Source organism: Homarus americanus, unplaced genomic scaffold (assembly GCF_018991925.1).
Source record: "Homarus americanus isolate GMGI-L3 unplaced genomic scaffold, GMGI_Hamer_2.0 scaffold20930, whole genome shotgun sequence".
Lineage (NCBI taxonomy): Eukaryota > Metazoa > Arthropoda > Malacostraca > Decapoda > Nephropidae > Homarus > Homarus americanus.
Window position 1 is genome coordinate 1,153,832 of NW_024748502.1, and position 27,231 is coordinate 1,181,062.

Below are 27,231 nucleotides of genomic sequence, written 5' to 3' on the forward strand. Positions count from 1 at the left end.
TCATCTTCATCAAATTCAACACCCTCATCTTCATTACCTTCATCATTTTCATGATTTTCATCTTCATCATCTTCATATTCGTCATCTTCATATTCACCATCTTCATTTTCGTCTTCATCATCTTCATCACATCCCATCTTCAATGCTTTCATTATCTTCACCATCCTCATCTTCATCATCTTTATATTCTTTATCTTCCTCTTTATTATCTTCATCATATTGATGTTCATCATCTTCATGCCCATCATCTTCAACTTTTTCATCATTTTCATCTTCATCATATTTATCTCCATCATCCCAATGATATTCATAATCTTCATCATCATCATAATCATAATTTTTAACCTCATGATCTTCAACTTTATCATCTTTGTCATCATCATAATCTTCATCTACATCACGTTCAAATTCTTCACCCTCATCTCTGTCATCCTCATTTTATTTATCATCTCCACCATCATCATCTTCATCTTTGTCATCCTTATCAACTTCATCATGATTTTCATTATCTTCATCTTCATCACCTTCATCTTCATTATCTTCATCTTCATCATCTTTTCTTTATCATAAGCTTCATCTTCATCATCTTTTCTTTATCATCATCTTCATCTTCATCATCTTTTCTTTATCATCATCTTCATCTTCATCATCTTTTCTTTATCATCATCTTCATCTTCATCATCTTTTCTTTATTGTCATCTTCATCATCTTCATCATCTTCATCATCTTCATAATCTTCATCATTTTCATTACTTTGATCATCATCATCTCCTTCATCTTCATCATCTGCTGCATCTTCATCATTTTCATCTTCATCATATTCATATTCAGAATCTTTATTTTTATCTTCATCATCTTTATCTTTGTTATCTTTATCTTCATTATCTTCATCTTCATCATCTTCATCATCTTTTTCTTTATCATCATTTTCATCATCTTCACCATCTTCATCTGCAGCACCTTCATCATCTTCATCTGCAGCATCTTCATCATCATATTCATCATCATATTCATCTTCATAATCTTCATCATATTCATTACCTTAATCTTCATCTTCATCATCTTCATCATCTTAATCTTCATATTCACCGTCTTCATTTTCGTCTTCATCATCTTGTAATGAGTTAAATTAATACATATATACAGTATATGCTGATAACCACAAGGAAAGAAGAAAACACGAAGTTCCCAAGCGCTTTCGTGTAAGTCACATCTTCAGGGGTGAGTACAGACTCACCCCTGAAGATGTGAATTACACGAAAGTGCTTGGGAACTTCGTGTTTTCTTCTTTCCTTGTGGTTATCAGCATATACCTGGATCACGCGCAACTACAGTGATTTACTTGCATATATACAGTATATAGACGTTACTAGCGTGGCCGATTCGTTACTTTCAACTTGGTAATATATTCTTAGGGGAATTCCTCAAACCAAAGTCAACTCTAAGTACGACCATTTATTAATAACTCAATTGCATAGACACATTAACAGATCACTATATCGAAGTTACTATACACTGAATCTCGAATACATAAGAACATAAGAAAATAAGGAGTTTGCAATAGGCCGGTTGGCCTGTTCATGGCAGCTCCTGTCGAGAGTTACTACAACTCTCTGTCATCCATGAATCTATCTAGCCTCCTTTTAAGACTTTCCAGCATTCCAGCACTTGCTACGAGGGTGCTAAGCTTGTTCCACTCGTCCACCACCCTATTTGTGAACCAGTTCCTTCCTTCCTAACCCTAAACTTATCCAACTTAAATCCGTTGCTACGAGTCCTGTCCTGCTCTGATATTATAAGAACTTTATCTATATCGCCTTTATTGATTCCTTTCACCCACTTAAATACTTCTATTATATCTCCCCGCATTCTTCGTCTTTCTAGGAAAAGCAAGTTTACTTTCTTTAACCTATCTTGATATGGAAGGTTTCTAAGTCCCGGAATCATTTTCGTCATTCTTCGCTGAACAGACTCCGGTGAATTGATATCCATTCTATAATAAGGGCACCAGAACTGAACTGCATAATCGAGGTGCGGCCTGACTAGCTCAAGATATAGTTGCAATAAGACCTCTGCACTCTTATTACTTACACTTCTAGATATAAAACCTAATACTCTGTTTGCCTTATTTCGAACATTAACGCACTGTTTTCGAGGCTGTAGGTCTGGGCTTACAAGTACTCCTAAGTCTCTTTCACAAGTCGACTTCTCTAGGTTGATTTTGTTAAGGCTGTATACATAATAAGTATTTGTTCTTCCAATATTAAGTACACTGCACTTGCTGGTGTTGAATTTCATTTGCCATTTTCTTTCCACTCATGCAGTTTATTTAAATCCTCCTGTAGTGCATTTGCATCCTGCCCTGAATTAATCTGCCGCCCTATTTTGGTGTCATCCGCAAATTTGCTTATGTCACTGCTGATCCCAGTATCTAGATCGTTTATGTAGATTATGAACAAGAGTGGGCCCAGTACTGACCCCTGGGGATACCCACGGGTTACACAGCCCCACTAAGATTTAACACCATCTACGCTGACCCTCTGTGTTCTATCGGTAAGCCATGATTTTATCCAATTTAAAACTTTCCCCTCGATACCATAAGCCTTAACTTTTCTCAGAAGCATCTGATGTAGTGTCTGTCAAACGCTTTGCTAAAGTCTAAGTACATAACATCGTAGTTTTAGTCATTATCTACTACCTCTAAGACTTTCCTGAAAAACGTCAGCAGATTTGTTAGACAGGATTTTCCCTTTGTAAACCCATGTTGAGAGTTGTAGATTAATTTGTATTTCTCTAAATACGTTCGGATGCTATTTGCTATAATTGATTCAAGAAATTTCCCCACTACTGACGTCGAACTAATCGGCCGGTAATTTGACGTTGATGCTCTGTTTCCCTTTTTTAATATGAGTACTACATTTGCCTGTTTCCACAAGTCTGGCACAACTCCCGTGTCTAATGATTTTGTAAATAAATTTACGAGGGGTCCGCTAATCTGTTCCTTACACTCTTTCTAAACTCGAGGGAAGATTTCATCCGGCACTGGGGATTTTGTCTTCTTTAATTTATTTATCTTCTTAAGAACATCCTCTTTTCTGATTGTGATATTCTTTAATTTCTCTTCTTCATATCCCCTAAATATCAGTTCCACTTCTGGAATTTCCTCATGAATTTCTTCTGTGGAAACTGATAAGTTGCTGAGTAATGCTTTGCTTATTTTCTCAGTATCATCGATCATTTCTCCTCTCTCTGACTTAAAAGGTCCCACTTTGTCCTTGACCTTTGTCCTATATACCTGGAAAAATCCCCTGGGATTCGCCTTGGATTCTCTTGCTATCCTGATTTCGTAGTCCCTCTTTGCCTTCCTTACATTTTTCTTAACATTCCTAGATAGTTCATTATACCTATTTCTGAGCTGCTCCTCCCCTCCCTTTAATTTCTTATAGATTCCTTTCTTTATTCCTATGTCATGTTTAAGTTTTTTGGTCATCCACCTTGGCTCGTTCTTATTTGACCTAATTTTTCTGTATGGTATATTTTGTTCTTGTGCTTTACGAAGTATTCGAGTGAATATATAATAGTCATTATTAATTGTTGTGTCGCCTGTGACCTCACTCGTTCCTACAGGGAGGATGACCTGACTGTTCCTAGGCGACGTCACCTAGGTACCTTCTTAACCCCCCATAATCCCCCGATCGAAAGTTTGGGACTCTGACCATATTGCCATTATTTTTCGTTTCCCAGTTTAGGGTGAACCTAGTTTCTCTGTGATCACTGTTCCCTAGTTCTTCCCCTAATGTGATATCTCTGATAGTATTTTCTTTATTTTTTAATACTAGATCTAATATATTTTTACCTCTAGTAGGTTCTGTAATTAGTTGTTTTAAAAAATTTTCCTGTACTGTATCTAGGAAATCTTCAGATTCATAGTCACTTACAATGTTGTCCCAGTCAATATTTTTAAAGTTGAAATCCCCCACAATGCATAGGTTGTTGTATTTTGCTGCCCTACTCGTTTCCTGCCATATGGGCTGAACTGCTTCTTTCCCAAGACTTGGGTGCCTGTAACTCACTCTCATAATTATTTTTCTCTTCCTTCCGCAATTTCTACCCATACAGACTCGGTTCCTATTTCACCCTTTATTGAATTATTAATACAACATTTTAATGTATCCCTGACAAAGAGTGCAACCCCTCCCCCTTTCCTACCTTCCCTGTCCTTGTGAAAAAGGTTGTACCCTTCAATGTTTCAGTGATTGCTATGACGTCTACATTCTCAGTACATACAGCCACTCTCAGCAAGTCTATTTTATTTCTAACACTCCTACCGGTTGTATAGTATACATTTAAACCTACCCTTCCCTGGTCCTGTTTTACCCCTTGTCCTGAGTAACCAATTTTACTCCCCAGGGCCTGCTTGCTTTTTGATGCCCACTTACCCCAACCTCTCTCTACTGGCAAAACCCCCCCTTTGGAGTGACAATTTCATGCACCAGGGATGCAGACAACGTCTTTGCCCCGGCGAGAGACAAGTGTACTCCGTCATGACTGTACAGGTAGTCGTTGCCATAGAATCGTCGCCAGTTATCAATGAGCGCCCAACCATTGCTTGTACAATGTTTTTCCAGTCGGCAATTTATAGCAATTGCCCTGGACAGCCATTCACCACTAACTCCTCTTCTAGGCAAGACACCACATACTATCGGGATCCCTACCCTATCTCCAACCTTCCCTAGCGCCTCCCTCTACCTCTTGAAAAGTTCCTCACTCCTTACCTTCCCTATGATGTTATCTCCTACACTAAGACACAGTACTGTCTTGGCACCCTCCCCTGACAAAACCCTACCTATCCTCTCAGCTACATGCCCTATCCCAGCCCCAGGAAAACACACCCTAGACCTGCATTTCCTATCTCTTGCACAAAAAGTCCTATCTAAAAACCTCATCTGGCTGTCCCCAACTACCACGACCTTACCACTGGGCAGGGTTTGAACAACTGCCCTTTTTTTTCTGGCACCACACCGTACTGCCTCTTCTCTTCCTCGCCAGCTTCCTCCAACACTTGATAGGGGTTACTGCACTCCACACTCTGGTCAACTCTCCTTAGTCTGACCCTAGTCCCCTTGGAAACAACCACTCTCCACGCCTGTTCCTCCTACCCTACGAGTGGAGATTATAGGAAAGTGCTTAGGTTCAGTAGGAGGAGCAGGAGTAGGAGGGATAAAGTTGGAATCGTCAAAGGTGGCGTTAGAGGAGAATAAGGTGTTAAAGAGATTGGCTTTATCATGGGGAGAGTTGGCTATAGAGTAATCAGGTCGAAAGAGAAGAGGAAAAGAGGGAATGCAGAAGTTATTACAGGTATTTTTGGATAAAGAACAGAGGGATTTACTAGAAGAAGAGTTAATCAGGTGGACAGTCATTCTTTTTATAAAATTCCGCTTGGCCCTTCGAAGAATAATCTTACAAGGATTCCTTGAAGTAATGAAAGAGGAGTGGGTAACAGGAGGAGACAGTTTCATAACTTGATACGCCCTAACTCTTTCCCTACATGCAGGAGAACAGGAAGGATCAATCCATGATTGTAAAGTGAAAGTTCTGAGGGAGTGTGCTGAAATTCTGGCCCTGTGTTTGCTCGCATCTTTCGCCTTTGACTCAAAACCTAAACTTTTCCTTCTTCTTGAAAGCATGCCTTGGTTCAGCCCATCCCGACGAAGGGTGACCATTCCAATCCCTCTAACTATCGCCCCATTGCCATAACTTCATCACACTCTTAAGATTTTCGAAACAATCTTAAACTCTCATTTTCTACGTCACTTTTGTAGGTTATGTATCTATGCTACTGTGCCGAGTAGCAACCTTGTAAATAAGCTACTGTGCCGAGTAGCATTTATATATGTAATTACGTGGCAACACTGCAGGTGTTATGTGGTAACATTGCCCGGAGGCTGCCATATGGCAAGGCAGTCTCAGTCTGACTCTGTGGGCCGTGCATGGCACACGCTAGTCACCACTTGTATTTCTCCAATCCATTAATAAATGGACTTCAGTGTTACCCGGTGTTTCCCTACCCATCACTGCCTTCTTCAGGGAACACTTGGAACTTTCATGGCGCAGTGAGTAGGATCTGTGGACTTACAAGTGTGTGAACAATGGACAGTTAGCCGGCGATGTGCGACTGCCAGCAATGTGCGCGTCGACTCTTAGTGTGTTGTGTTGTGTTGCGTTGTGTTTCACCGCGACGTGCAGTGTTGCGCCGTCACAGTGCGTTTTAGTGACGGTGGCAGTGTATTAGTGTGTCTAGAGCTGAGAGTTGAGCATTGATCTGTTTTTTGTGGTACCTACGGAGCACGCAGGCGTACACCCTTCTCGCGTGACATATGGAGAGACACTGATGTTCTTGCCTCCGCGGCAGCTCCAGCCTAAGGCTCGCATCTGCTGTCTCAGACACACACACACACACACACGCACGCACAGAAGCACTCACTCATGGACAGAACAGTGGACTCTATGCGTTATTTCTGCGCTGTTTATGTCATATATATGTGGTTCGAGCTGATGAGGCGCCACTTTATATACTAAACAGTGCAGTTCAAGCATACTAAGATGGGCGGTAAGAAGGGACAACGTCAAGATGGGAGACACGACTCCCCACCACCATCCCCTCCACCGGGCGCAGACTCTCATCCTCCACCTCCAGCGACGGACATTGCAACAATTCTGAGGTGGATGGACGACAGGGACGAGAGACGCAGAGAGATGGAACTTCAGAGGAAGGAGACGCGAAGAGAGGAGGAAAAGTCACGTTTTGAGGCACTATTGGCGACCCTGGCGCTAACCCACCCTCCCTCACTCGCAGGTAGCGTGCATCAAGGCGCCAATACCCTCCCTCCCCCACCACTCCAGAGTCCTCCAGGCACTCTTGCTACTCCAACAGCTCCCAAGGCATCTGTTCAACCCCCACCCGCCCTCTCACCAGAAGTCACGTTTCAGCTTTTTCGTGAGTGGAGGCGGCGGTGGACAGGTTACTCCACGATGGTGGACCTTGACAGCATGCCACCAAACAAACAGCTCATCCAACTGCAGATGTGTTTGTCGCTGGAGACCCAGAGAGTTTTGGAGCACACGTTGCAAGTGCCTCCCGATTCTACCTCTTCAGTGACGGAGTGCCTCCTGATTCTACCTCTTCAGTGATGGATGTGCTCGACCTTTTGCAGGAGCACGTTAAGGGTCGGAATAACGAGGCTTTGCGTCGCCGCGCTTTCACCAGCTGCAAGCAGGCGGAGAATGAATCCTTTGATGACTTTTCTGTACGTTTAAAGAGTTTGTCGGAGGAGATCGACGTCTACAAAGCGCACAGCTCTACCCACCGTCCGTGCCCGGGCATCTCTCTTGTGTGGCAAGACATCACCCACCAACACCAAGTGAGGAAGCTGCCCTGAACCTTCCCCCTGAAAGCGGATCACCGCGTTACCAGAACATTCTACAGTGCTGGTTAGAAGGAAGATTTCATCTGCAGCCGTAGGAAATACCTGTATTTTGTTTTATTGATTGTTTCTGTTTTAAGTAATTGTTTGACTCCAGTGCTGTTTATTTAATATTTGTGTTAGTGGTGTCAGAGTTAAATTTTTTTGATTATTTTCTTAATACAGAGATGTCCTCTCTAACTGTTGCTTATTACCCCTTGGAAACCCATGGTTCTTGACTTTCCTTTGATAAGATCCTGATATGGCTGGCAAGGAATTTATATCCTATAGGCCAGGCCTTTACACTGGCACACATCATGTGTGTTCGTGCGTGCATGTCACCGACCGTGCCACATAACCGGATTGGCCAAAACTACCTGGCACAGGAATTTTGGCCAGGACTGTACATTCTCATATTTAACATATTAACATCACCAAATACAACCTACTTTGACCACAACTTACCTTTTGATTGTATATTTTCTCACCATAGACGACAATATAACACCTAACTGTAGGTTATGTATCTAAGCTACTGTGCCGAGTAGCAACCTTGTATATAAGCTACTGTGCCGGGTAGCATCTATGTATGTAATTACGTGGCAACACTGCACGTGTTATGTGGCAACATTGCCCCGAGGGTGCCATATAGCAATGCAGCCTCAGTCTGCCTCCGTGGGTCGTGCAAGGCACACGCTAGTCACTACTTGTATTTCTCCCATCCATTAATAAATGGACTTCAGTGTTACCTGGTGTTTCCCTACCCATCACTGCCTTCTTCAGGGAACACTTGGAACCTTCATGGTGCAGTGAGTAGGATTTGTGGACTTACAAGTGTTGTGAACAATGCCGACGGTTACATCTGTCGGTGACTCTAGTGTGTTGCGTTGTGTTTCGCCGCGACGTGCAGTGTTTCGCCGCGACGTGCAGTGTTTCGCCGTCACAGTGCGTTTTAGTGACGGTGGCAGTGTTAGTGTCAGTATATTAGTGTGTCTAGAGCTGAGAGTTGAGCATTCGCCTGTTTTTTGTGGTATTCACGGAGCACGCAGGCGTACGCCCTTCTCGTGTGACATCCGGGGAGACACTAACTTTCTTACCTCCGCCGCAGCTCCAGCCACCCGCATTAAGGCCACCACGATCTGCTCTCTCAGACACACACACACACGCACGCACGCACGCACTCACGGACAGAACAGTGGACTCTATGAATTATTTCTGCGCTGTTTACGTCATATATATGTGGTTCGAGCTGATGAGGCGCCACTTAATATACTAAACAGCGCAGTTCAAGCATACTAAGATGGGCGGTAAGAAGGGACAACGTCAAGATGGGAGACATGACTCCCCACCATCCCCTCTACCGGGCGCAGATGCCTCTCATCCTCCACCTCCAGCGACGGACATTGCCACAATTCTGAGGTGGTTGGATGACAGGGACGAGAGACGCAGAGAGATGGAACTTCAGAGGGAGGAGATATGAAGAGAGCAGGAAAAGGCGCGCTTTGATGCAATATTGGCGACCCTGACGCTAACCCACCCTCCCTCACTGGCAGGTTTCACGCACCAAGGTGCCAGTACCCTCCTTCCTCCACCACACCAGCGTCCTCCAGGTACTCGTACTCTTGCTACTCCAACAGCTCCCAAGGCATCTGTTGAATCCCCACCTGCCCTCTCACCAGATGTCACGTTTCAACTCTTTCGTGAGTGGAGGCGGCGGTGGACAGATTACTCCACGATGGTGGACCTTGATAGCATGCCTCCAAACAAACAGCTCATCCAACTGCGGATGTGTTTGTCGCTGGAGACCCAGAGAGTTTTGGAGCACACGTTGCAAGTGCCTCCCGATTCTTCGTCTTCAGTGACGGATGTGCTCGACCTTTTACAGGAGCACGTTAAAGGTCGGAATAACGAGGCTTTGCGTCACAGCGCCTTCACCAGCTGCAAGCAGGCGGAGAATGAATCTTTTGATGACTTTTCTGTACGTTTAAAGAGTTTGTCGGAGGAGATCGACGTCTACAAAGCGCACAGCTAGGAATGTGAGAAAGCCTGGATCAAGCACGGGATCTTGACAGGTGTGAGGCAAGAAGAGTTGGTGCAGCGACTCATCCCCCTGGACGCTTCCTCCACACTCCAGGTGGTAGTGACTGAATGTCGGTCATACGAGGCCACCAAGTCCGCCACCTCTGCCTTACGGGCCCAACCTGCTGTGAGAGCTATCTCACAGTACAAGAAAGTTAAGAAGGCGGCCAACAACGTGAAGGCTGCCGCACGTTCTTCCACGCCTCCGCCTATTGCTTCCTGTGGCAGCTGTGGACAGCAGCATGGCCCCAAGACATGCCCGGCCGCCGACGCACTGTGTCGTGGATGTGACCATAAGGGCCATTGGTCTAACACAGATAGGTGCCCTGCCCGAGGCCACAAGTGTCAGGCCTGCAGTCGCTATGGACACTACGACAAGTGCTGCCACCAACCCAAGCCCAAAAGCCCGAGACGAGGAGGAAAGCAGCACTCTTCCCTTCGGGGTGGTTCGCACGCAGCCCCCTTCAGATGGCCCACGCAGCCCCAAGCAGCAGCTGAGTCACATCAGGAGGGTGGAATCGACCACACGCCCCAGGGCTACCCCTTCCCCTACCATCCGCGTCGCCGTCACACACGGTGATGTGTCGGGTCACATCGAGGTGATACCGGACACCGGCGCTGATACTACGGTGATAGGCCTGAAGCACCTCCAGAAACTGGGCCTCACCAAACGCGACCTGGGACCACCGCCGCAGCTGCAGTACTACAATGCGGACGGTTCCCAGATGCCGGACGCTGTGGGCTCCTTTCAAGCGGAGATCACCTACGGCGACAGGTCGTGTCACGGATGGATCGACGTGCAGCCTACTCTCGCTACACCCTTGTTGTCGTGGGAGCACTGCAAGGAGTTAGGCGTGGTGCCCAGAGACTTTCCTGAGCAGATCCCAGCTGCTCGGTACACCGCCAGCAGGGTGCGTGAGTCAACGAGCGACGCGCCTGGTGCTGCCGCACAGAGCTGCCCAGAACCCGCGTCCACTCCCGCCCCGCCTCCACCCAAGTCACGGCTGCTTCCTCTTCACAGCGAGACGTCTCCTTCAGCCGCAAGGGCCTACTTCCTGAAGGAGTACTCGGATGTGCTGGTGACGAAGGAGGCCCTACGGACCGCGCCACTGAAGGCTATGGCGGGTCCGCCTATGAGGATACACCTGCGGGAAGATGCACAGCCGTTTGCCATACACACTCCCCGGTTGATCCCTCTCGCCTTCAGGGATTCAGTCAAGAAGGAACTGGATTCCATGGTGGCCCAGGGTGTCATCGTACCCGTTGGTGACGACCCGTCCCCTTGGTGCCACCCTCTAGTCGCTGTGGCTAAGACTAACGGTGGAGTGCGGATTACTACCGACTTGTCTAAGCTTAACAGCCAGGTGTCCCGTCCCGCCCACCCTTCACCCACACCTTTTGCAGCTATACGGAGTGTGGACCCGAAGGTACGGCACTTCTCGACTGGACGCCCTCTGTGGTTACTGGCAGATCCCACTGAAGAAGGAGGATCAGCCACTGACCACTTTCATCACGTCTTACGGACGCTTCCGCTACTACCGTAGCCCTATGGGATTTGCTGCTACGGGGGACGCCTTCTGTCTCCGTGGTGACATGGCACTTCAAGGCGTGACCAACTGCGTGAAGGTAGTGGATTATGTCCTCCTCTACGATGAGGACTACCTGACGCATCTTCGCCGCATCGACGAGATACTGACGAGGTGTAGGACGCACAGCATCACTCTGAATGCTGAGAAGGTCGTCTTGGCCGCACCTGCTGTGTCTTTCTGCGGCTACCGACTCTCAAGGGATGGCATTGCTGCGGACCCGGAGAAAGTTCGCCCCATAGCGGACTTTGCCAAACCTGCCAACCTTACGGAGCCCAAGTCTTTCATGGGCCTGGTGAACCAGCTGGCAGAATTTTCTCCTGACGTCTCCGCCGCTGCCGGGCCTCTCCGCCCCCTGATGAGCCCCAAGAGGACTTTCACATGGACCCCTGACCACGACCTCGCCTTTCATAAGGTGAAGGAGGCCCTGTCAAGTCCACCTATCCTTGCTACTTTCGACCCAGCGTTCCCCACCGTCCTCCAGACAGACGCCTCGCGTCTGTACGGGAGGAAAGTAACAGCTCGTACAGTGTGGCTCTCGCTTCCTCACCGATGCTGAGTCTCGCTACGCTACCATCGAGCTGGAGCTGCTGGCAGTGGTATGGGCCTTATCGAAGTGCAAGTTTTACCTGATTGGCCTACAGCACTTCGACCTCATCACAGCCCATAGGCCCTTGGTCCCCATTCTTAACCACTATTCGCTGGACGCCATCGAGAATCTCCGCCTCCAGCGCCTGAAGGAGAAGATTTTGGCCTTCGTCTTCACCGCGGCTTGGCACGCAGGTAAGGAGTTGTGCATCCCGGATGCCCTCTACCGCTACCCAGTCAGCCACTCGACACCTGAAGACGAGATACTCAGCACCGAGGCAGGTATCTCCGTCAGCAACATCGTCACTTTGCAGGCCGTACAGTCCCTCGCCAGCACCCAGGCCTCAGTGTCGCCACCCGACAGCGATCAGGCCCTTGAGGAACTACGGACCGCGGCACGCGACGACCCCTCCTACACTCAGCTCTTGGAGAGTGTGAGGACTGGGTTCCCTCGCGACCGTTTTGACCTCCACAACGCCCTACGCCCGTATTGGAAGACATGCGAGGACCTCTACGCAGATGGGGACCTCGTCCTGTACGGTGCCCGTGTGGTCGTCCCTGCAGCTCTCCGTCGTCGCGTTCTGGCCCGCTTACACGACAGCCATCGTGGAGCAGAGGCCACCAAGCGCCGCGCAAGGCAGGCTGTGTACTGGCCTGGCATTGACGCGGATATCGCCAATACGGTCCGTGCCTGTGAGCCGTGCCAGATCATGCTGCCCAGTCAACAGCAGGAGCCCCTCTTGTGCGACGACGAACCCACCAGGCCCTTCGAGTCCGTGTCGGCTGATTTCTTCATCACAGCTGGGAAACATTTCCTAGTTGTCGCCGACCGACTCTCTGGCTGGCCTGTGGTGGTAATCTGTGGCTCGGACACGACGTCCGCGGCCACCATCCGCCACTTCCGGCACCTCTTTCGTGACCTGGGTGTCCCCGGACGTCTGCGGACGGATGGTGGGCCACAGTTCACCAGCCGGGACTTCACAGGATTCCTGGAGCGTTGGGGAGTCCGCCACATCGTGTCAACACCCCACTACTCACAGTCAAACGGCCACGCTGAGGCTGCGGTCAAGACAGTCTAGCACCTCATCCTCAAGGTGGCCCCTTCAGGCAACATAGACTGTGAGGCGTTTGACAAAGGACTCCTGGAGTTACGTAATACTCCCACCCACACAGGACGCTCCCCTGCCCAGATCCTGTATGGTCACCCTCTCCGCTCTTGCGTTCCTGCACTCGCCAAGGCCTTTGTGAAGGAGTGGCAGACCAGAGCCGAGAGCTGCGACTGCCGCGCCGCTACACGTGCCCAGGACGCCAAGGCTCGGTATGACGACCGTACCCGCCCTCATCAGCCGCTGGAGATTGGTGCCCTTTTCCGCGTCCAGGACCCGACGACGACACGTTGGGTCAAGGTGGGCATAGTGATGGGCGTCGGCCGGTCGCGGGACTACAAGGTCAGGATGCCGAGCGGCTGCTTCTGGTGGAGGAACCGCCGCTTTCTTCGGCCAGTCCCACCCCCTGCTGCTGGCCCCCTGACCGAGGACGAGTCCCCTACACCTCACGAGGATCTGCCCCACAGTGCACCTCGATGCTCGAAGCGACTTAGGACTAAGAAGTCCGCTCAAGACAAAGACTATGAGCGTGAGGGGGGGAGGGAGATGTAGGTTATGTATCTAAGCTACTGTGTCGAGTAGCAACCTTGTATATAAGCTACTGTGTCGAGTAGCATCTATGTATGTAATTACGTGGCAACACTGCACGTGTTATGTGGCAACATTGCTCTGAGGCTGCCATATGGCAATGCAGCCTCAGTCTGACTCCGTGGGTCGTGCAACGCGCACGCTAGTCGCTAGTCTCCTATCCGTTAATAAATGGACTTCAGTGTTACCCGGTGTTTCCCTACCCATCACTGCCTTCTTCAGGGAACACTTGGAACCTTCACTGACCGCATTTGATATCCCGGCAACAGCAGTAACGGAACTAACAGTCTGACCATTACAGTTTATGACTCTTGTTCATAAAACATTTCAAAGCAGGTGTCGGAGCTTCATGGAATTGAATGAACCTGTCTCATTACTGAGAGAAGAGTCGTGTTTGTCTCTATTATTTGCGAAATACCTGATCCATTGATCTAGAACCCATATGTAAGAGGGTCGCTCATGTGGACCACTTAGATGATGGAGGGTCACTCATGTGGCCCACTGAGATGATGGAGGGTCACTCATATGGACCACTGAGATAATGTGGGGTCACTCATGTGGCCCACTGAGTTGATGGAGGGTCATTGGGATGATGGAGGGTCACTGACATGATGAAGGGTCACTCCTGTGGCCTACTGAGTTGATGGAGGGTCACTGACATGATGGAAGGTGACTCATGTGGACAACTGAGAAAATGGAGGGTCATTCATGCAGACCACTGAGATGATGGAGGGTCAATCATGTGGCCCCCTGGGATGATGGAGGGTCACTCTTGTAGACCACTGAGATGATGGAGGGTCACTCTTGTAGACCACTGAGATGATGGAGGGTCACTCATGTGGCCCCCTGGGATGATGGAGGGTCACTCTTGTAGACCACTGAGATGATGGAGGGTCACTCATGTGGCCCCCTGGGATGATGGAGGGTCACTCATGTAGCCCTCTGAGATGATGGTGGGTTACTCATGTGGCCCACTGAAATGAGGGAGGGTCACTCATGTGGCCCTCTGAGATGATGGAGGGTCACTTATATAGCCCACTGAGATGAGGGAGGGTAACTCTTGTGTCCCACTGAGAGGATGGAGCTATGAAAATTATGAGCATGAATTAACCCAATAATTTAGCAATAATCAAACAAATAGGTGTTACAAGTGAATATTTTTGTAAGTTATGCATACATTTGTATATGCTAAATATTATAATTTTAATTTTATTGCAGTACACATACCACTGCAGAGAGAAATCACCACCATTTGATGATAAATGTTTCACCATATAATGTAGAAGTTTATGATTTGGACATCCAGCAATACTGACCTAATCTCATGCAGCATACTGTTGGATATGTTTTCCTTTAGCAATTTTTGTTTTGCTTGGCTGCTTTTTGCTTTTGCTTATACTGTGTACAGTAGTAGTTATTGTCCTCAGTATGTTATGCATGAATGCCTTTTTTATTTTGGGTATTTAAGAATGTGTATTAGTAATTGTTGTGCACTTGTTCATGTTATGCTTTAATTATTGTAGAGCCTAGTTGCTATGAGTATACTTTTATTTTGCATGTACAGTTTGTCTTATTAATTTAATGATGTTCATGTTCTCTATAAATAGTTCTTACATTTGCAGCCTTGAACTGATAAAAATATGATCATAAATTTGATTGTTAGACAATAAAGGTAGCATAGCTATTCACTTAAATGTAATTAATTACTGTATAACATGTATCACATTTAAATAAAAAAAATGTGTTTTGTAGTCTATAAGACTATTTATAAATATTTAATAAAATACTTATAAAGATAACAATAAAAGTATCTCTTCAACTATTCCTTACAAAAATAGAATACCGATTATAGGGGCTTTGAAGCTTGCTGAAAAGCCTACTTTGGGTGAGTGAGCGAAGCTAGTGCACTTTGTTATATTAGACCTCAAGATATCACCCTAGGAGGAGAGAATGGGTAACCTGCGCAGGAAAGCTCCTTACTGCCTGCGCTGTATAAGGCGTGCCGGAGTTTAGATTCAGGTGGTCATTGCTTTCCAAAACCTACATCAGGAATAGTCGGGTGATGAAGCCAAAGGAAGGACGGGAAAGTGCGTGCACTAGCTTCGCTCACCAAAAATAGACTTTTCAGCAAGCTTTAAAACCCCTATTTTAGTGAGTCGAGCTTCAGCTAGTGCACTTTGCTATATTCCACAGGAAGGAGGGTGCTATGATGTAAGGGGAGGAGTGAGCACATGACGGTCCATTCAAATTTTATTCTTAGAATAAGCTACATTATTTTTCTTTCTAACGTGCTGTCTGTGGGTCGAGGGGTGAGATCAATTGCCATGCAGGGTGCGTCTGACACTTGGTGAGTCATTTGCTATGAAGCAGGAGGTCGGTTTCCACTGACCCCCTTCCCGGACCTGTGAGAGGGAGTGGGTCCTCAGGAAAGCCAGTGAAGGTACTACACCCTGTACGTCGTAGGGACGTGGGGTCTTACCAGGGTCAGCCTCCTCCTGTCGCAACCTGTCTGCCAATATTCTGACTGACAGCGGGTGGCCCGACTGAGGATGAACGAAGAGATGATGCTGGCTGGTGGTGTTATCGGCCGTTGCGGAGAGGCATTGGCGGAGGATCCCGACAGGTCGGCAGAGTCTGATGCTCGCCCTCCACCTTCCATGCCGTAACCACATGGCGTCTATGGTCAGGGTGGTCTGAGCTACCTAAGAGGCTTGCCATGGGAGAGAGGACGGTTAATTTCTGAGCCCACAAGAACTCCATCAGCTCGTCTGGCACCCGGTCATCCTAGGGGATAAGACTACGGGCCTTGACTGGAGGTCCAGGCCTACTTTATCCCTTGGAAAGAGGGCCTGGCCGGCCACCCGGGTACACCTTCTACCGTCCTGTGGATAGCACGGAACAGGAGGCCAGAGAGTCGAAGGCGTCCAGGGCCGTGATCGGGGACGGTCCTGACAGGGCTGAGACCATCTCCCTTCTCGACAGGCGGAGCTGTCGGAACTGTAAGTACTCCTAACCTAAGTCATCCGCCCGTCGTCGGGCATCTATTTCGGAACGGGGAGAGAGAACTAGGTCCTCCCCCGGCTTTACACTCGAAAAAATGGCCAGTCTCTCCTGGTGCCAGTGCACAACCCAGTCCCGTGGGACCCGAGCCCGCTTGTACGCCCCCTGGCTGATGATGTCATCAGGTGTTTTAAAAGAGAGGGGAGCGTAGGTAAGTGCAGGGACGTTCCTTTCTCCTGAAGAAGGCCTGGGGTTGTAAGAACTGGAGAGATTGCTGATACCGACTCCTGGTCCGAGTCGGTGGGTTGTGGGAGCACTACTCGAGGTGGCCAATATCTCCGGCTTCTACCTCTGGACGGCTAGGGACCGACTTAGACGGAGCAATGAGGAGGTAGAGGGGCCGTCCTCGCCAGCGGCGCCGTGGAAGGTCGCCTGTTCCCCCGGGGGAGGGATCCATAGGAGGTCTGTAGAGGAGAAGGGTCCGTCCTACCCGAACCACCTGGTGAGGGCTGGTAAAGGTGGAGAAGCACACGACTCAGGGAAACCACCTCTGCCTTGTGGTTGACAGAACCTGGGAAGGTCTCCCTCTGGCGGCAAGTGAACCTGGCCGACATTGAGGCAACAAAGAGGCGCTGAGTAATTGTCGTGCGTTGCTGCAGTTGCTGCTTAGGGAGCCTGGACTGAACTGGCGACTGGCGGGGGGCAGCGACCGTGAAGGTCTGGCTGTCACGCATTCCCGCAGGACCTCCTCTGAGAACAGGGATATGGAAGCAAACAACGAAACGACGCCCTTGGCGTGAAGCACCACACAAGAAGCAAAAACACGTAAACAGGGAAAAACAAAAAGCCTGAAAATAAAAGAAGCCAGGAGGGAACCGGCATGTCCAAACAACCCGTTAACATAAATAACTAAGAAAAGAAAACATCCTGGGACACTTCTGACTAAAAAACGCACAGATGGTGCAAAGTAACAGACACAGACCAACTGAGAAGAAAACCTGAAGCAGGAGCAGAGTCTGTAACTTCTAGCTACAGCAGTGAGGCCGGGAAGACTAACCACCGGGATCTAAACTCCGGCACGCCTTGTACGGCGCAGGCAGTAAGGAGCAGCTCTCCTGCACAGGTTACCCATTCTCTCAAGTTTTTCAGTTTTCAAAAAGCTAGTAGCAGCCTAGACGACTCTAGATGTGTTAATATTTGCCTTTTCACCTCCTAGGGTGATATTTTGAGGTCTAATATAGCAAAGTGCACTAGCTGAAACTCGACTCTCTAAAATATATAATATGTGTGTACAAATCAAATCCACTGGCCTGGATATGTTGTGATTAAAGAGGAGAATGACTTGAAACTCTTATAAACGTGCCTTTGTACTTAATCATAACATAAAACATTATGTAGTTTTTCTTGTGACTTTGCTTCTGAGCACCAGTTGGTTTGGGGATATGGGGTTATATGGAGTGATAGTACCTCTTTCCCACTAGCAGTCGCTCCTTAAACTAATAAGGTGGTTAGCGGAGTTTGGCTCACCCATATAACTCAGCTCATATCTCTATCTCCTCGTGGTATCCCCCGGTAACGACTTCGATTTGTCAGCCAAACAAGATATGGGTAGCAGATGATATTCTGTGAACTACTTGAAGTCACTGGCAGTGGGGTGACTGGTCAAATTCCTGGCGGGGTACGGCAGACTGTAATCCCGGCAGTGATTTCGGACGCTTATCTCTATGATAGGGGTCACCTGCCCAAGTTAGATGGGAACTGCGCTACACGAGGAGGTGGCTTCTTCTCTGGAGTACCTAGCTGATGAATCCTCCAAGCATTATTCCAACCATTATGATAATTGACAACACTGATATGGTCCCCAGTCCCGGGCGAAGAGGGGTGCTAAGAATCTCCCGGCTTATCAATACCAGATACATTAAAGAAATTGCTACATGGAATAGTAGAACAATGGCAAAGGATAGTAAACTTGAACAGGTGGAGAGAGTGTTCAAACAGTACAGAATTGAAATTATGGCGTTGAATGAAACAAGATTGGGAGGAATAAATAGAGTAGTGACACCTGATGGAAACACCTTGCTTGTTTCCGGTAGAGAGGGTGATTTAAGACGAGATGGCGTCGCGTTACTGTTGAGTAGAAATGCATCGAGAGCGCTGACAGAATGGAAACCAGTTGGTACAGGAAGAATGCTGTTAGCAAGACTGAAGTCTAAGCAAGCTAATATGAGCCTTGTAGTGTGTTACGCGCCTACAAATACCTCACCAGATGAATCGAAAGATGCTTTCTTTGAGCAACTACAGGATGTTTTGAGTAGTATTCCGGACAGAGATATAAAGATAGTTCTCGGCGACTTTAATGCGAAGGTGGGAAGCAACAATCGTAGCATGGATCAGGTCATGAAAAAAATACGGATTGGGCGAGACTAATGAGAATGGTATGCGTTTGATCAGTTTGTGCTCGGCTAACAACCTCGTTATTGGCGGGACAATGTTTAAGCATAAAGATATACGTGAACATCTCCAGATGGGAACTATCGCAATCACATTGACCATGTTATGATTGGGAAGCAGAGGTGCAACTCGCTACGAGATGTGCGGACGTATACCTGTAGAGGTGCGGATGTCGGAAGTGACCACCAAATGGTTGTGGCAACAGTACAGTTGAAATTAGAAACGAGAGAGAGAAGCGAGGAACTGACTAGCTATGATACCAAGAAACTGCTAGACCCCCAGATTAAAGAAGAGTTTCAACTTGAATGCCGCAACCGCTTCATTGTATTGGAGACATTGAATGAAGAGGAACCAGGGGTGTCCGAAGTCGAAAACATGGAATGTGGATACCCGATGAACAGACATTAAACAGTTGTATCAGGGCTCAGCTGAGAAAGTTTTTGGAAAAAAAGAGAAGAAATAAGCGGAAGAAGTGGATCTCAGAAGAGACCTGGAGCATTATACAAAATGAGACATACACAGAAAGTGTATGTTGATAGACTTGAAGGAGATGAAGATGCTCTTAAAATAGAAACAACCAAATACTGGAGTCTTAATAGCGAAGTTAAACGACGTACAAGACGTGATAAGCGGCCTTTTCTGGAGAATATGGCAGAAAAAGCAGACAGGGCACTTAATTCCAGTAATAAACATGGAGTAAGTAAGGCATACGATATAATTAAAGACATCGCAGGTCTAGGCAAGAAAAAAAAGACGACCAGTACGTACTATGAACGGAGAGTTGATAATTATCAGAAGAACGTATAAAGGAACGATGGGGAGAGCATTTCTTGATGGTAATAAATAAAGCCTTCCATAGCGCTAATACTCTTACTATACATCAGCCTGAAGAACAATTGGATGTCAATATGGGTATCATTACGGTGAGGGAAATTGAAAGGGCACTAAAACAGTTGAAGAACAGGAAGACACCAGATCTAGATGGAATAAATGGAGAAATGTTGAGAGCCGACTCGAATGGTGCATGTCAAGTACTATTAAAGCTATTTCAAGAAATATGAAGCACTGTTGTTGCCCCGGATAAATGGAAACAAGGAATCATTATAAAACTGACCAAGAAAGGTGATTTACGAGAGTGTGGAAACTGGAGAGGGATAATATTAACAGGAATAGTATCGAAGGTTTTCTGTCTGGTCATACTGAAATTCAAGAATCCTTAGACCAAAGGGTGACAGATGAACAGGCAGGGTTCAGAAAATCAAGAAACTGCAGTAATCATATACAGCATTCGCACTACGTCACATAATACAGCAGAATGTGGAATTCAGAAAACCGTTGATAATGGCATTTGGGATTTTGAGAAAGCCTTCGATAGCGTACATAGACCAACTATGTGGAAAATCTTACGGAACTATGGAATGCCAGAAAAAACACGTTTGTTTGATAGAAGAAATTCACAAGGGCAGCAGATGTCTTGTGAACGTTGATGGCCAACTTTTCCTAGAATTCAATGTCGAGAGTAGGGTGTTGCAAGGTAATGTTTTGTCTCCATTGCTGTACTCTGTACTCATTGATTTCGTATTGAAAGAGATAGTGGGTGATAAGAGAGAAGGGATCGAATGGGTCGACGATAAATACCTCGCAGACTTGGATTATGCAGACGCTACTAATAAGCAGATCCATTCAGAATTTGCAAACTATGGTTAGCAGACTGGAGGTAAAGGGAAAAGGAGCTTGATTTACGATCAATGTTCGAAAAACAGAGGTTATGAAAACAGACCGAGAAATTGAAAGGAACATTCAGGTGGAGGACCAAATTATAGAAGAAGTTCCTATTTTCAAGTATTTGGGGACACTTGTCAAAAACGATGGATCACTTGAAGATGAGTTTCAGGACAGATTAAGAAGAGGCCATCAAGTTATGGGTATACTGGGCAAAGTGTGGAAGTCACATAGACTAACACTCCAAACCTTACTGAGATTATATACGTCACTGGTAAGACCCGTTTTGGTATACGGAAGTGAATCTTGGTATGATAATGACACTTTATCCAGAAGATTCCGAACTTTCGAGAAAAAGGCATTGAACATAAGATGGCGTGATCGTATTAAAAACGAGACGATAAGAGAAGTCGCAAATGTTCCCTATATCGATGAATATATATATATATATATATATATATATACACAGTTTGTCTGTGTGTTTGTTTGTGTGTTTGTGTGTGTGTGTCCGCACGAGAATCTCGGAAACTACTTTACCGATCTGTAGTGATGATGGATGGTGTCATATCTAGTGATGATGATGGATGGTGTTATATGTAGTGATGATGGTGATGATATATGTAGAGATGATGGATGTTGTTATATGTAGTGATGATGGGTGGTGTTATATGTAGTCATGATGGGTGGTGTTATATGTAGTGATGATGGATGGTGTTATATGTAGTGATGATGGGTGGTGTTATATGTAGTGATGATGGATGGTGTTATCTATATAAAACAAAGAAGTCTCTCTGATTGTGTGTGTGTGTGTGTGTGTGTGTGTGTGTGTGTGTGTCCGCACGAGATTCTCGGAAACTACTTTACCGATCTGTAGTGATGATGGATGGTGTTATATGTAGTGATGATGATGGATGGTGTTATATGTAGTGATGATGGATGATGTTATATGTAGTGATGATGGATGATGTTATATGTAGTGATGATGAATGGTGTTATATGTAGTGATGATGGATGAAGTTACATGTAGTGATGATGGGTGGTGTTATATGTAGTGATGATGAATGGTGTTGTATGTAGTGATGATGGATGTAGTTACATGTAGTGATGATGGGTGGTGTTATATGTAGTGATGATGAATGGTGCTATATGTAGTGATGATGGATATTGTTATATGTAGTGATGATGGGTGGTGTTATATGTAGTGATGATGAATGATGTTATATGTAGTGATGATGAATGGTGTTATATGTAGTGATGATGGATGAAGTTACATGTAGTGATGATGGGTGGTGTTATATGTAGTGATGATTAGAATATAAAATAATAACAGCTTAATGGTAAAAAAATATACTTTGTTGTAGTGAAAAACATGGTGGAACTTACATACACCGTTAATTAACTATTGATGGAAAAAGAAGTTTTGGGGAATGAACAGTGAGACAATGTGGAGCCTCCTGGAGGGTGGCGTCCTGCCGTTGCCTAGTGGATAAGCCTCCCAGAGGGCAGCGATTCTGCTAGTGTTATAATATTTATATATACTTGTGACACTTGTCAGATGCTTCTGGTGTTATTGTACAGGGGTACCCAGTGACGGCACTAGGATCCCGGTTCCTCTATCAAGGAATAAAATATTGAAATTGAATTGAAACTGAATCGATGAATGGCTGATGAAGAATAAACAAAGGTGGCTAGGGCACGTTCTGCGTGTGCGTCTGGATAGAGCATTGAGAGAGGCGGTAGAGTGGAGAGTGGACGGAACGAGAAGAAGAGAAAGACCAAGGCCTACATGGATCCGACTATGAGAAGGGAGACAGAGGACGTTTTTTAGTTTAACAAATTTATTGACAAAGCTGAGTATATCAGGTCTTGACACTGAGGGTGGTATCACTTCTCACTGCCACGCAGGACAGAGTTTCATACACAAAGAAATGCATCATATTCATTAACAGTATATATAGGTCAGATTCATGTGGGTAATGTCACGGTTCACTGCCATGCAGGACAGAGGTTCGTACACAAAGAAATACATCATATTCATTAGCAGTATATATAGGTCAGAGTCATGTGGGTGATGTCACTGTTCACTGCCACGCAAGACAGTGGTTCATATACATTGGACGTCATATTCTAATTGAAGATTAATCAGTGTGGGCTAGCAAATCTGGGACCAACAGCAAGAATGTCCTCAAGCATCCCCCGATTCAATGTAGTAATTACAAAGTTCATGATACAGTAAGCCAGGTGGCCTGAAGTCTTTGACAGTGTCACACCCAATAATATAGTGCTCAAGTGTATGCTTTAAAGGTTGATCACAAAGTTTACATGCTGAATGTTCCGGTATGGGCACAGCGCCACCAACTTGCCAGATGTGCCTGTATCCTAGCCTAATTCTGGCCACGACCATATCAAACTGTCTGGCTCCGTCCCCATGCTGGCCATACCGGCACCTCTCGTCACAAAATTTGTCACATTTTCCAATGCTACAACTGCCAGGTCCCTCCGCATTTCTCACTTCTTCAGTTCTTCCAGAGCAGAGTTCATGATTCTGACTTGAATGCTTTTAAGCACAGCATTGGACAGGCCAAGGTCACGGTCAATATTTTCTTTCTTACATGCTTTATTGACCAGTCTGTCAGCACGGTCATGATACCCAATTCCAACAGGGGACGGAATCCACACAAATTCGACACGAAAGTTGTTCTCATTGGCAGCTATCACATTTCCCCCAATATCTCATACAACTTTAGACATAGAACCCGAGCCCGTTCATTGATTTCAAAGCACTCTGAGAGTCACAGAATATCACCCCACCTCCATTTTCTTTAAGGCAGCCTGCAGCCAAGTAGATTCCAGCTAGTTCAGTTTGTGTTGTGGTGGCCCAGCCGTTCAGCCCTTGCCTGCTTGACACCTTCTCCTTTTCTTTATATATCACAATTGCACAGCCCGTTCCACCTGCGTTTGTCTTCACAGAACCATTAATAAAAGCATAATATTCACTTGATTTAATACTCTCTATGTGTCTGTTAATAATTTCTAGTGTGACACATCTCATCACATGGGTGTTTAACACTCGCTTACCACCAACAGGAGCGTAACCAACAGGAACTGATACATCCAGCCAAGGAGGAATGCCATTAATGGGCTCGTCTGGGGTGATTGGAACATTCAGTTTCAAGAGATCCGCAACACTTCCACGATGCCACGCCCCAGAGAGTCTTTTGTGGAAGGTCAGCCCGAGCTCCTTCCTCACGGAGTTAAATACAGCCATGGAAAGGGCTCAAGATCGAAATGGCTGGTGCGAGTATGTGGAGGCCCTTTGCGTCGCACGGCGTTGGAGGCGGTAACACGTAACAGGTAACAGTTGGTTGAACTTAGCAAAGGTACAGGAATTGTACGGTAGGGGGAATGATTATACAGTATAGGAAATCCCTTAACTTGATCATAGTGGGAGTCATAGATATATGTATCGTGGTTTTTGCATAATATTCATTTTCTATCATAGTAAAACCTTAAAAGATAAAGACAATCGTTCTCCTTCTTAGGAACGCCTGGTCATTAGATGGCGTGCCAGTCGGAGGCCTCAAAGTAAAGTATGAGAGACGCGCTTCCTGCTATACACATTCCTTGGCATGGTGACTGACATGCCAGTGAAACAAACATGGCGAGAAGGAAAGGGCTTTACCGATGTGTTGCGTGTGGCATAAATAAAAACTACAATAAAGACCTGAGGTTTCACTACTTCTCAAACGGCAAGAAAAGGTAAGTAGATATATTTAGTAAGCGTGACACAAGTTTAAACCATATTTTCGAAAAGCAGCAGAGAAGATGTGAGTAAAACCAAGGCTCACTTTCAAAAGTACACAATATTACCATATTGTGTTATAGGATACAGCATCAGAAAGATTTTATGGAATTTCACTAAATGTTCAGGAGATGTTGTTTAGGCAATATAAAGTAAAAACAAATGTTATGACAATGCACAGAACCTATTAGAGCCTGGCCTAACCTTTTTTTTGCGGGGATTAGCCCACCCGGGCACAGGTCATCGACCGACAATGGAGACTAGGGGGGTGAAAAAATAAGAGTAAAAGTAATTAAAAATAGAAGAGAAAAAGACTATTAATCTCCACTACAAAGAGGCCGGTAAACCAGCTTTTTAAAGTGAGACAGATTGTAAGAGTATGGAAACACAGAAGAAGGCAGGGCATTCCACAGTTTGGCTCTGTGAGGAAAGGATGTACTATAATGGGCTATTCTAGTGTGACCGACATCCACACAGAAACGGTGGGCACCACGAGCAAGACGAGTGTTACGAGCCCTCTGCCTTGCCGGCGGTACACAGGATGCCAAATCCACCGAACATAGCCCGTTAAAGTGCTTGTGAAAGAGAGAGAGTGAAGCAACATTGCCGCGAAGAGAAAAGCAAGAGAGATCATCAATAAAAGGAGGAAAGTTAATAAGACGAAATGCCTTTGATTCCACCCCGATATAATAGTTGGACAGAAGAAGAGCCACCTCAGATATGAGAGCAGTACTCCAAGTTAGGACGAACGATTCCCTTATAAACTTGAAGCAACTGCTCAGGGGTGCAGTAACGCATCTGTGCAGCATTCCCAACTTTCGGGAGGCAGCCTTAGCAATGTTGTAGATGTGTCGCCTCCATAACATATTAGAGGAAATGGTGAGGCCTAGTATATATATATATCTGTTTTAGAATTTGATAAAATGATTGCGTCCCTGAAATGTGATTGGTGGGAGATCTATCTTGGAAAAAGTAATTAGCAAATACTGCGTTTTATTACTATTGTATTTAACCAAGTTTCTACCTCCCCACTCGGAGATGCTGTATAGATCCGCATTGGTAGAAGAAACGATGTCAGCCCCTAGAAACAGATCTAGTTTGAGAGTTAGGGGGAAAGGAAAATTTTGAAAAAGAGGGAACGGTAGAATCATCAGTGTACGAATGGATAGAATTAGTCGTAGTGTGAAGTAAATCATTGATAAAAATAAGGAGGAGAGTAGGCGAAAGAACTGTGGAACACCACTATTGGTTGAGAAAAAGCGAGAGATCGATCTCTCGACAACAACTGCCATGGATCGGTTCTCAAGGAAGCTAGAAATTAGAAAACAAAGTGGGGGAGAGAAACCATAAGAGGGAAGTTGTGAAAGCAAAGACTTGCGCGATATCCTGTCAAATGCTTTGGAGAAATCGAGGGCCACAACAAAAAGTGTCCTCATAATCCCTAAGAGAGGATGACCAAAGATGGGTGCAGTAGGAGAGCAGATCACTAGTAGATCTCGTCTGGCGAAAGCCATACTGGTGATCCGAAAAAAGAGAAAGGCGTTCAAGGTGACGCAGAAAATGAGAGTTTAAGATTGTTTTGAAAATCTTAGAGATGAAGTTAGGACAACGGGGCGATAGTTAGAGGGATTAGAATGGTCACCCTTCTTCGGGTTGGGCTGAGCTGAGGCATGCTTCCAAGAAGAAGGAAAAGTTTGGGTTTTCAGGCAAAGGCGCAAGAGGCGAGCAAACACAGGAGCCAGAATTTCAGCACACTCCCTCAGAACACGAGGGGGTATTCTATCCGGCCCATGCGTCTTATTCACATCCAAACTGGATAACACACCAGCAACCCTACGAGTGGAGATTAGAGGAAAGTGCATAGGTTCAGTAGGAGGAGCAGGAGGGATAGAGTTGGAATCGTCTAATGTGGAATCAGAGGAGAATAAGGTGCCAAAGAAATTCGCTTTATCATGGGGAGAGTTGGCTATAGAGTTATCAGGTCGGAAGAGAGGAGGAAAAGAGGGAGTGCAGAAGTTATTACAGATGTTTTTGGTTAAGGACCAGAAGGATTTACTAGAAGAAGAGTTAGCCAGGACAGCGGTCTTTCTTTTAATAAAATTCCGCTTGGCCCTACGAAGAATAGCCTTACAGCGATTCCTAGAAGTAATGAAAGCGGAGTGGGTAACAGGAGGAGGCAGTTTCAAAACTTGATACGCCCTAACTCTTTCCCTACATGCAAGAGAACCAGAGCGATCAAACAATGATTTTAACTTTATCTAACGTATAGTCGCCTCCAAGATTCTTCGAACACTGCTGGAGACAGCTGGCAATTCAAGGCCGTTTGTTTACTATAGTACGTAGTATAATATAATACGAAACAACAAAGCCCAACCATTAGTTAAGCAACAGGGAACCAAGTAACCAATCACCGATAACCTTTTACATTCATTCATAATTTTTACTAAGTACTATAGTAAACAAACGGCCTTGATTTGCCAGGTGTCTCCAGCAGTGTTCGAAGAATTTTGAACGAGACTGTACCTAACGTGCCTCACTTTATCTAACCTTAACTCACCTACCTAACCTGGTAGATATATAGTCTCGGGCATCACGGGTTTTGGAAGTTGAAATTATATTTTTCCATTTTTTTATGTTTTAAGTGATTCTGACTATTATTTCTATCGCAAATCATCTAACTAACCTAACCTTGGAGGTAAAATTGCGTTTGCAAGGGAAACGTCACAGAAGAAAAGTGTCATAGAAATGTTGAAAACTATTAAATATGATATGAAAATCCCAATATTCTAGTGGTGTCCGAAGTTATTATAATAAGAAAATAAATATATAGTTCTTTGGTTGTCATC

At 45.8% G+C, this 27,231-nt stretch overlaps 2 protein-coding genes across 2 annotated transcripts; one reads left to right on the top strand and one right to left on the bottom strand.

The window, feature by feature from the left end:
• Positions 1–126: 126 nt before the first annotated feature.
• Positions 127–16,069, bottom strand: LOC121880324 (nucleolin-like). The gene is made up of 3 exons (XM_042387481.1): positions 15,940–16,069; positions 754–900; positions 127–392 (listed from the first exon to the last, which is right to left on the bottom strand). The coding sequence occupies exons 1-3, from the start codon at positions 16,067–16,069 to the stop codon at positions 127–129; spliced, it is 543 nt and encodes a 180-aa protein (XP_042243415.1).
• Positions 16,070–18,597: 2,528 nt separating this feature from the next.
• Positions 18,598–19,269, top strand: LOC121880326 (craniofacial development protein 2-like). Its single transcript, XM_042387482.1, has 2 exons — positions 18,598–18,790; positions 18,935–19,269. Exons 1-2 carry the CDS (start codon positions 18,598–18,600, stop codon positions 19,267–19,269), a joined length of 528 nt encoding a protein of 175 aa, XP_042243416.1.
• Positions 19,270–27,231: the final 7,962 nt, after the last annotated feature.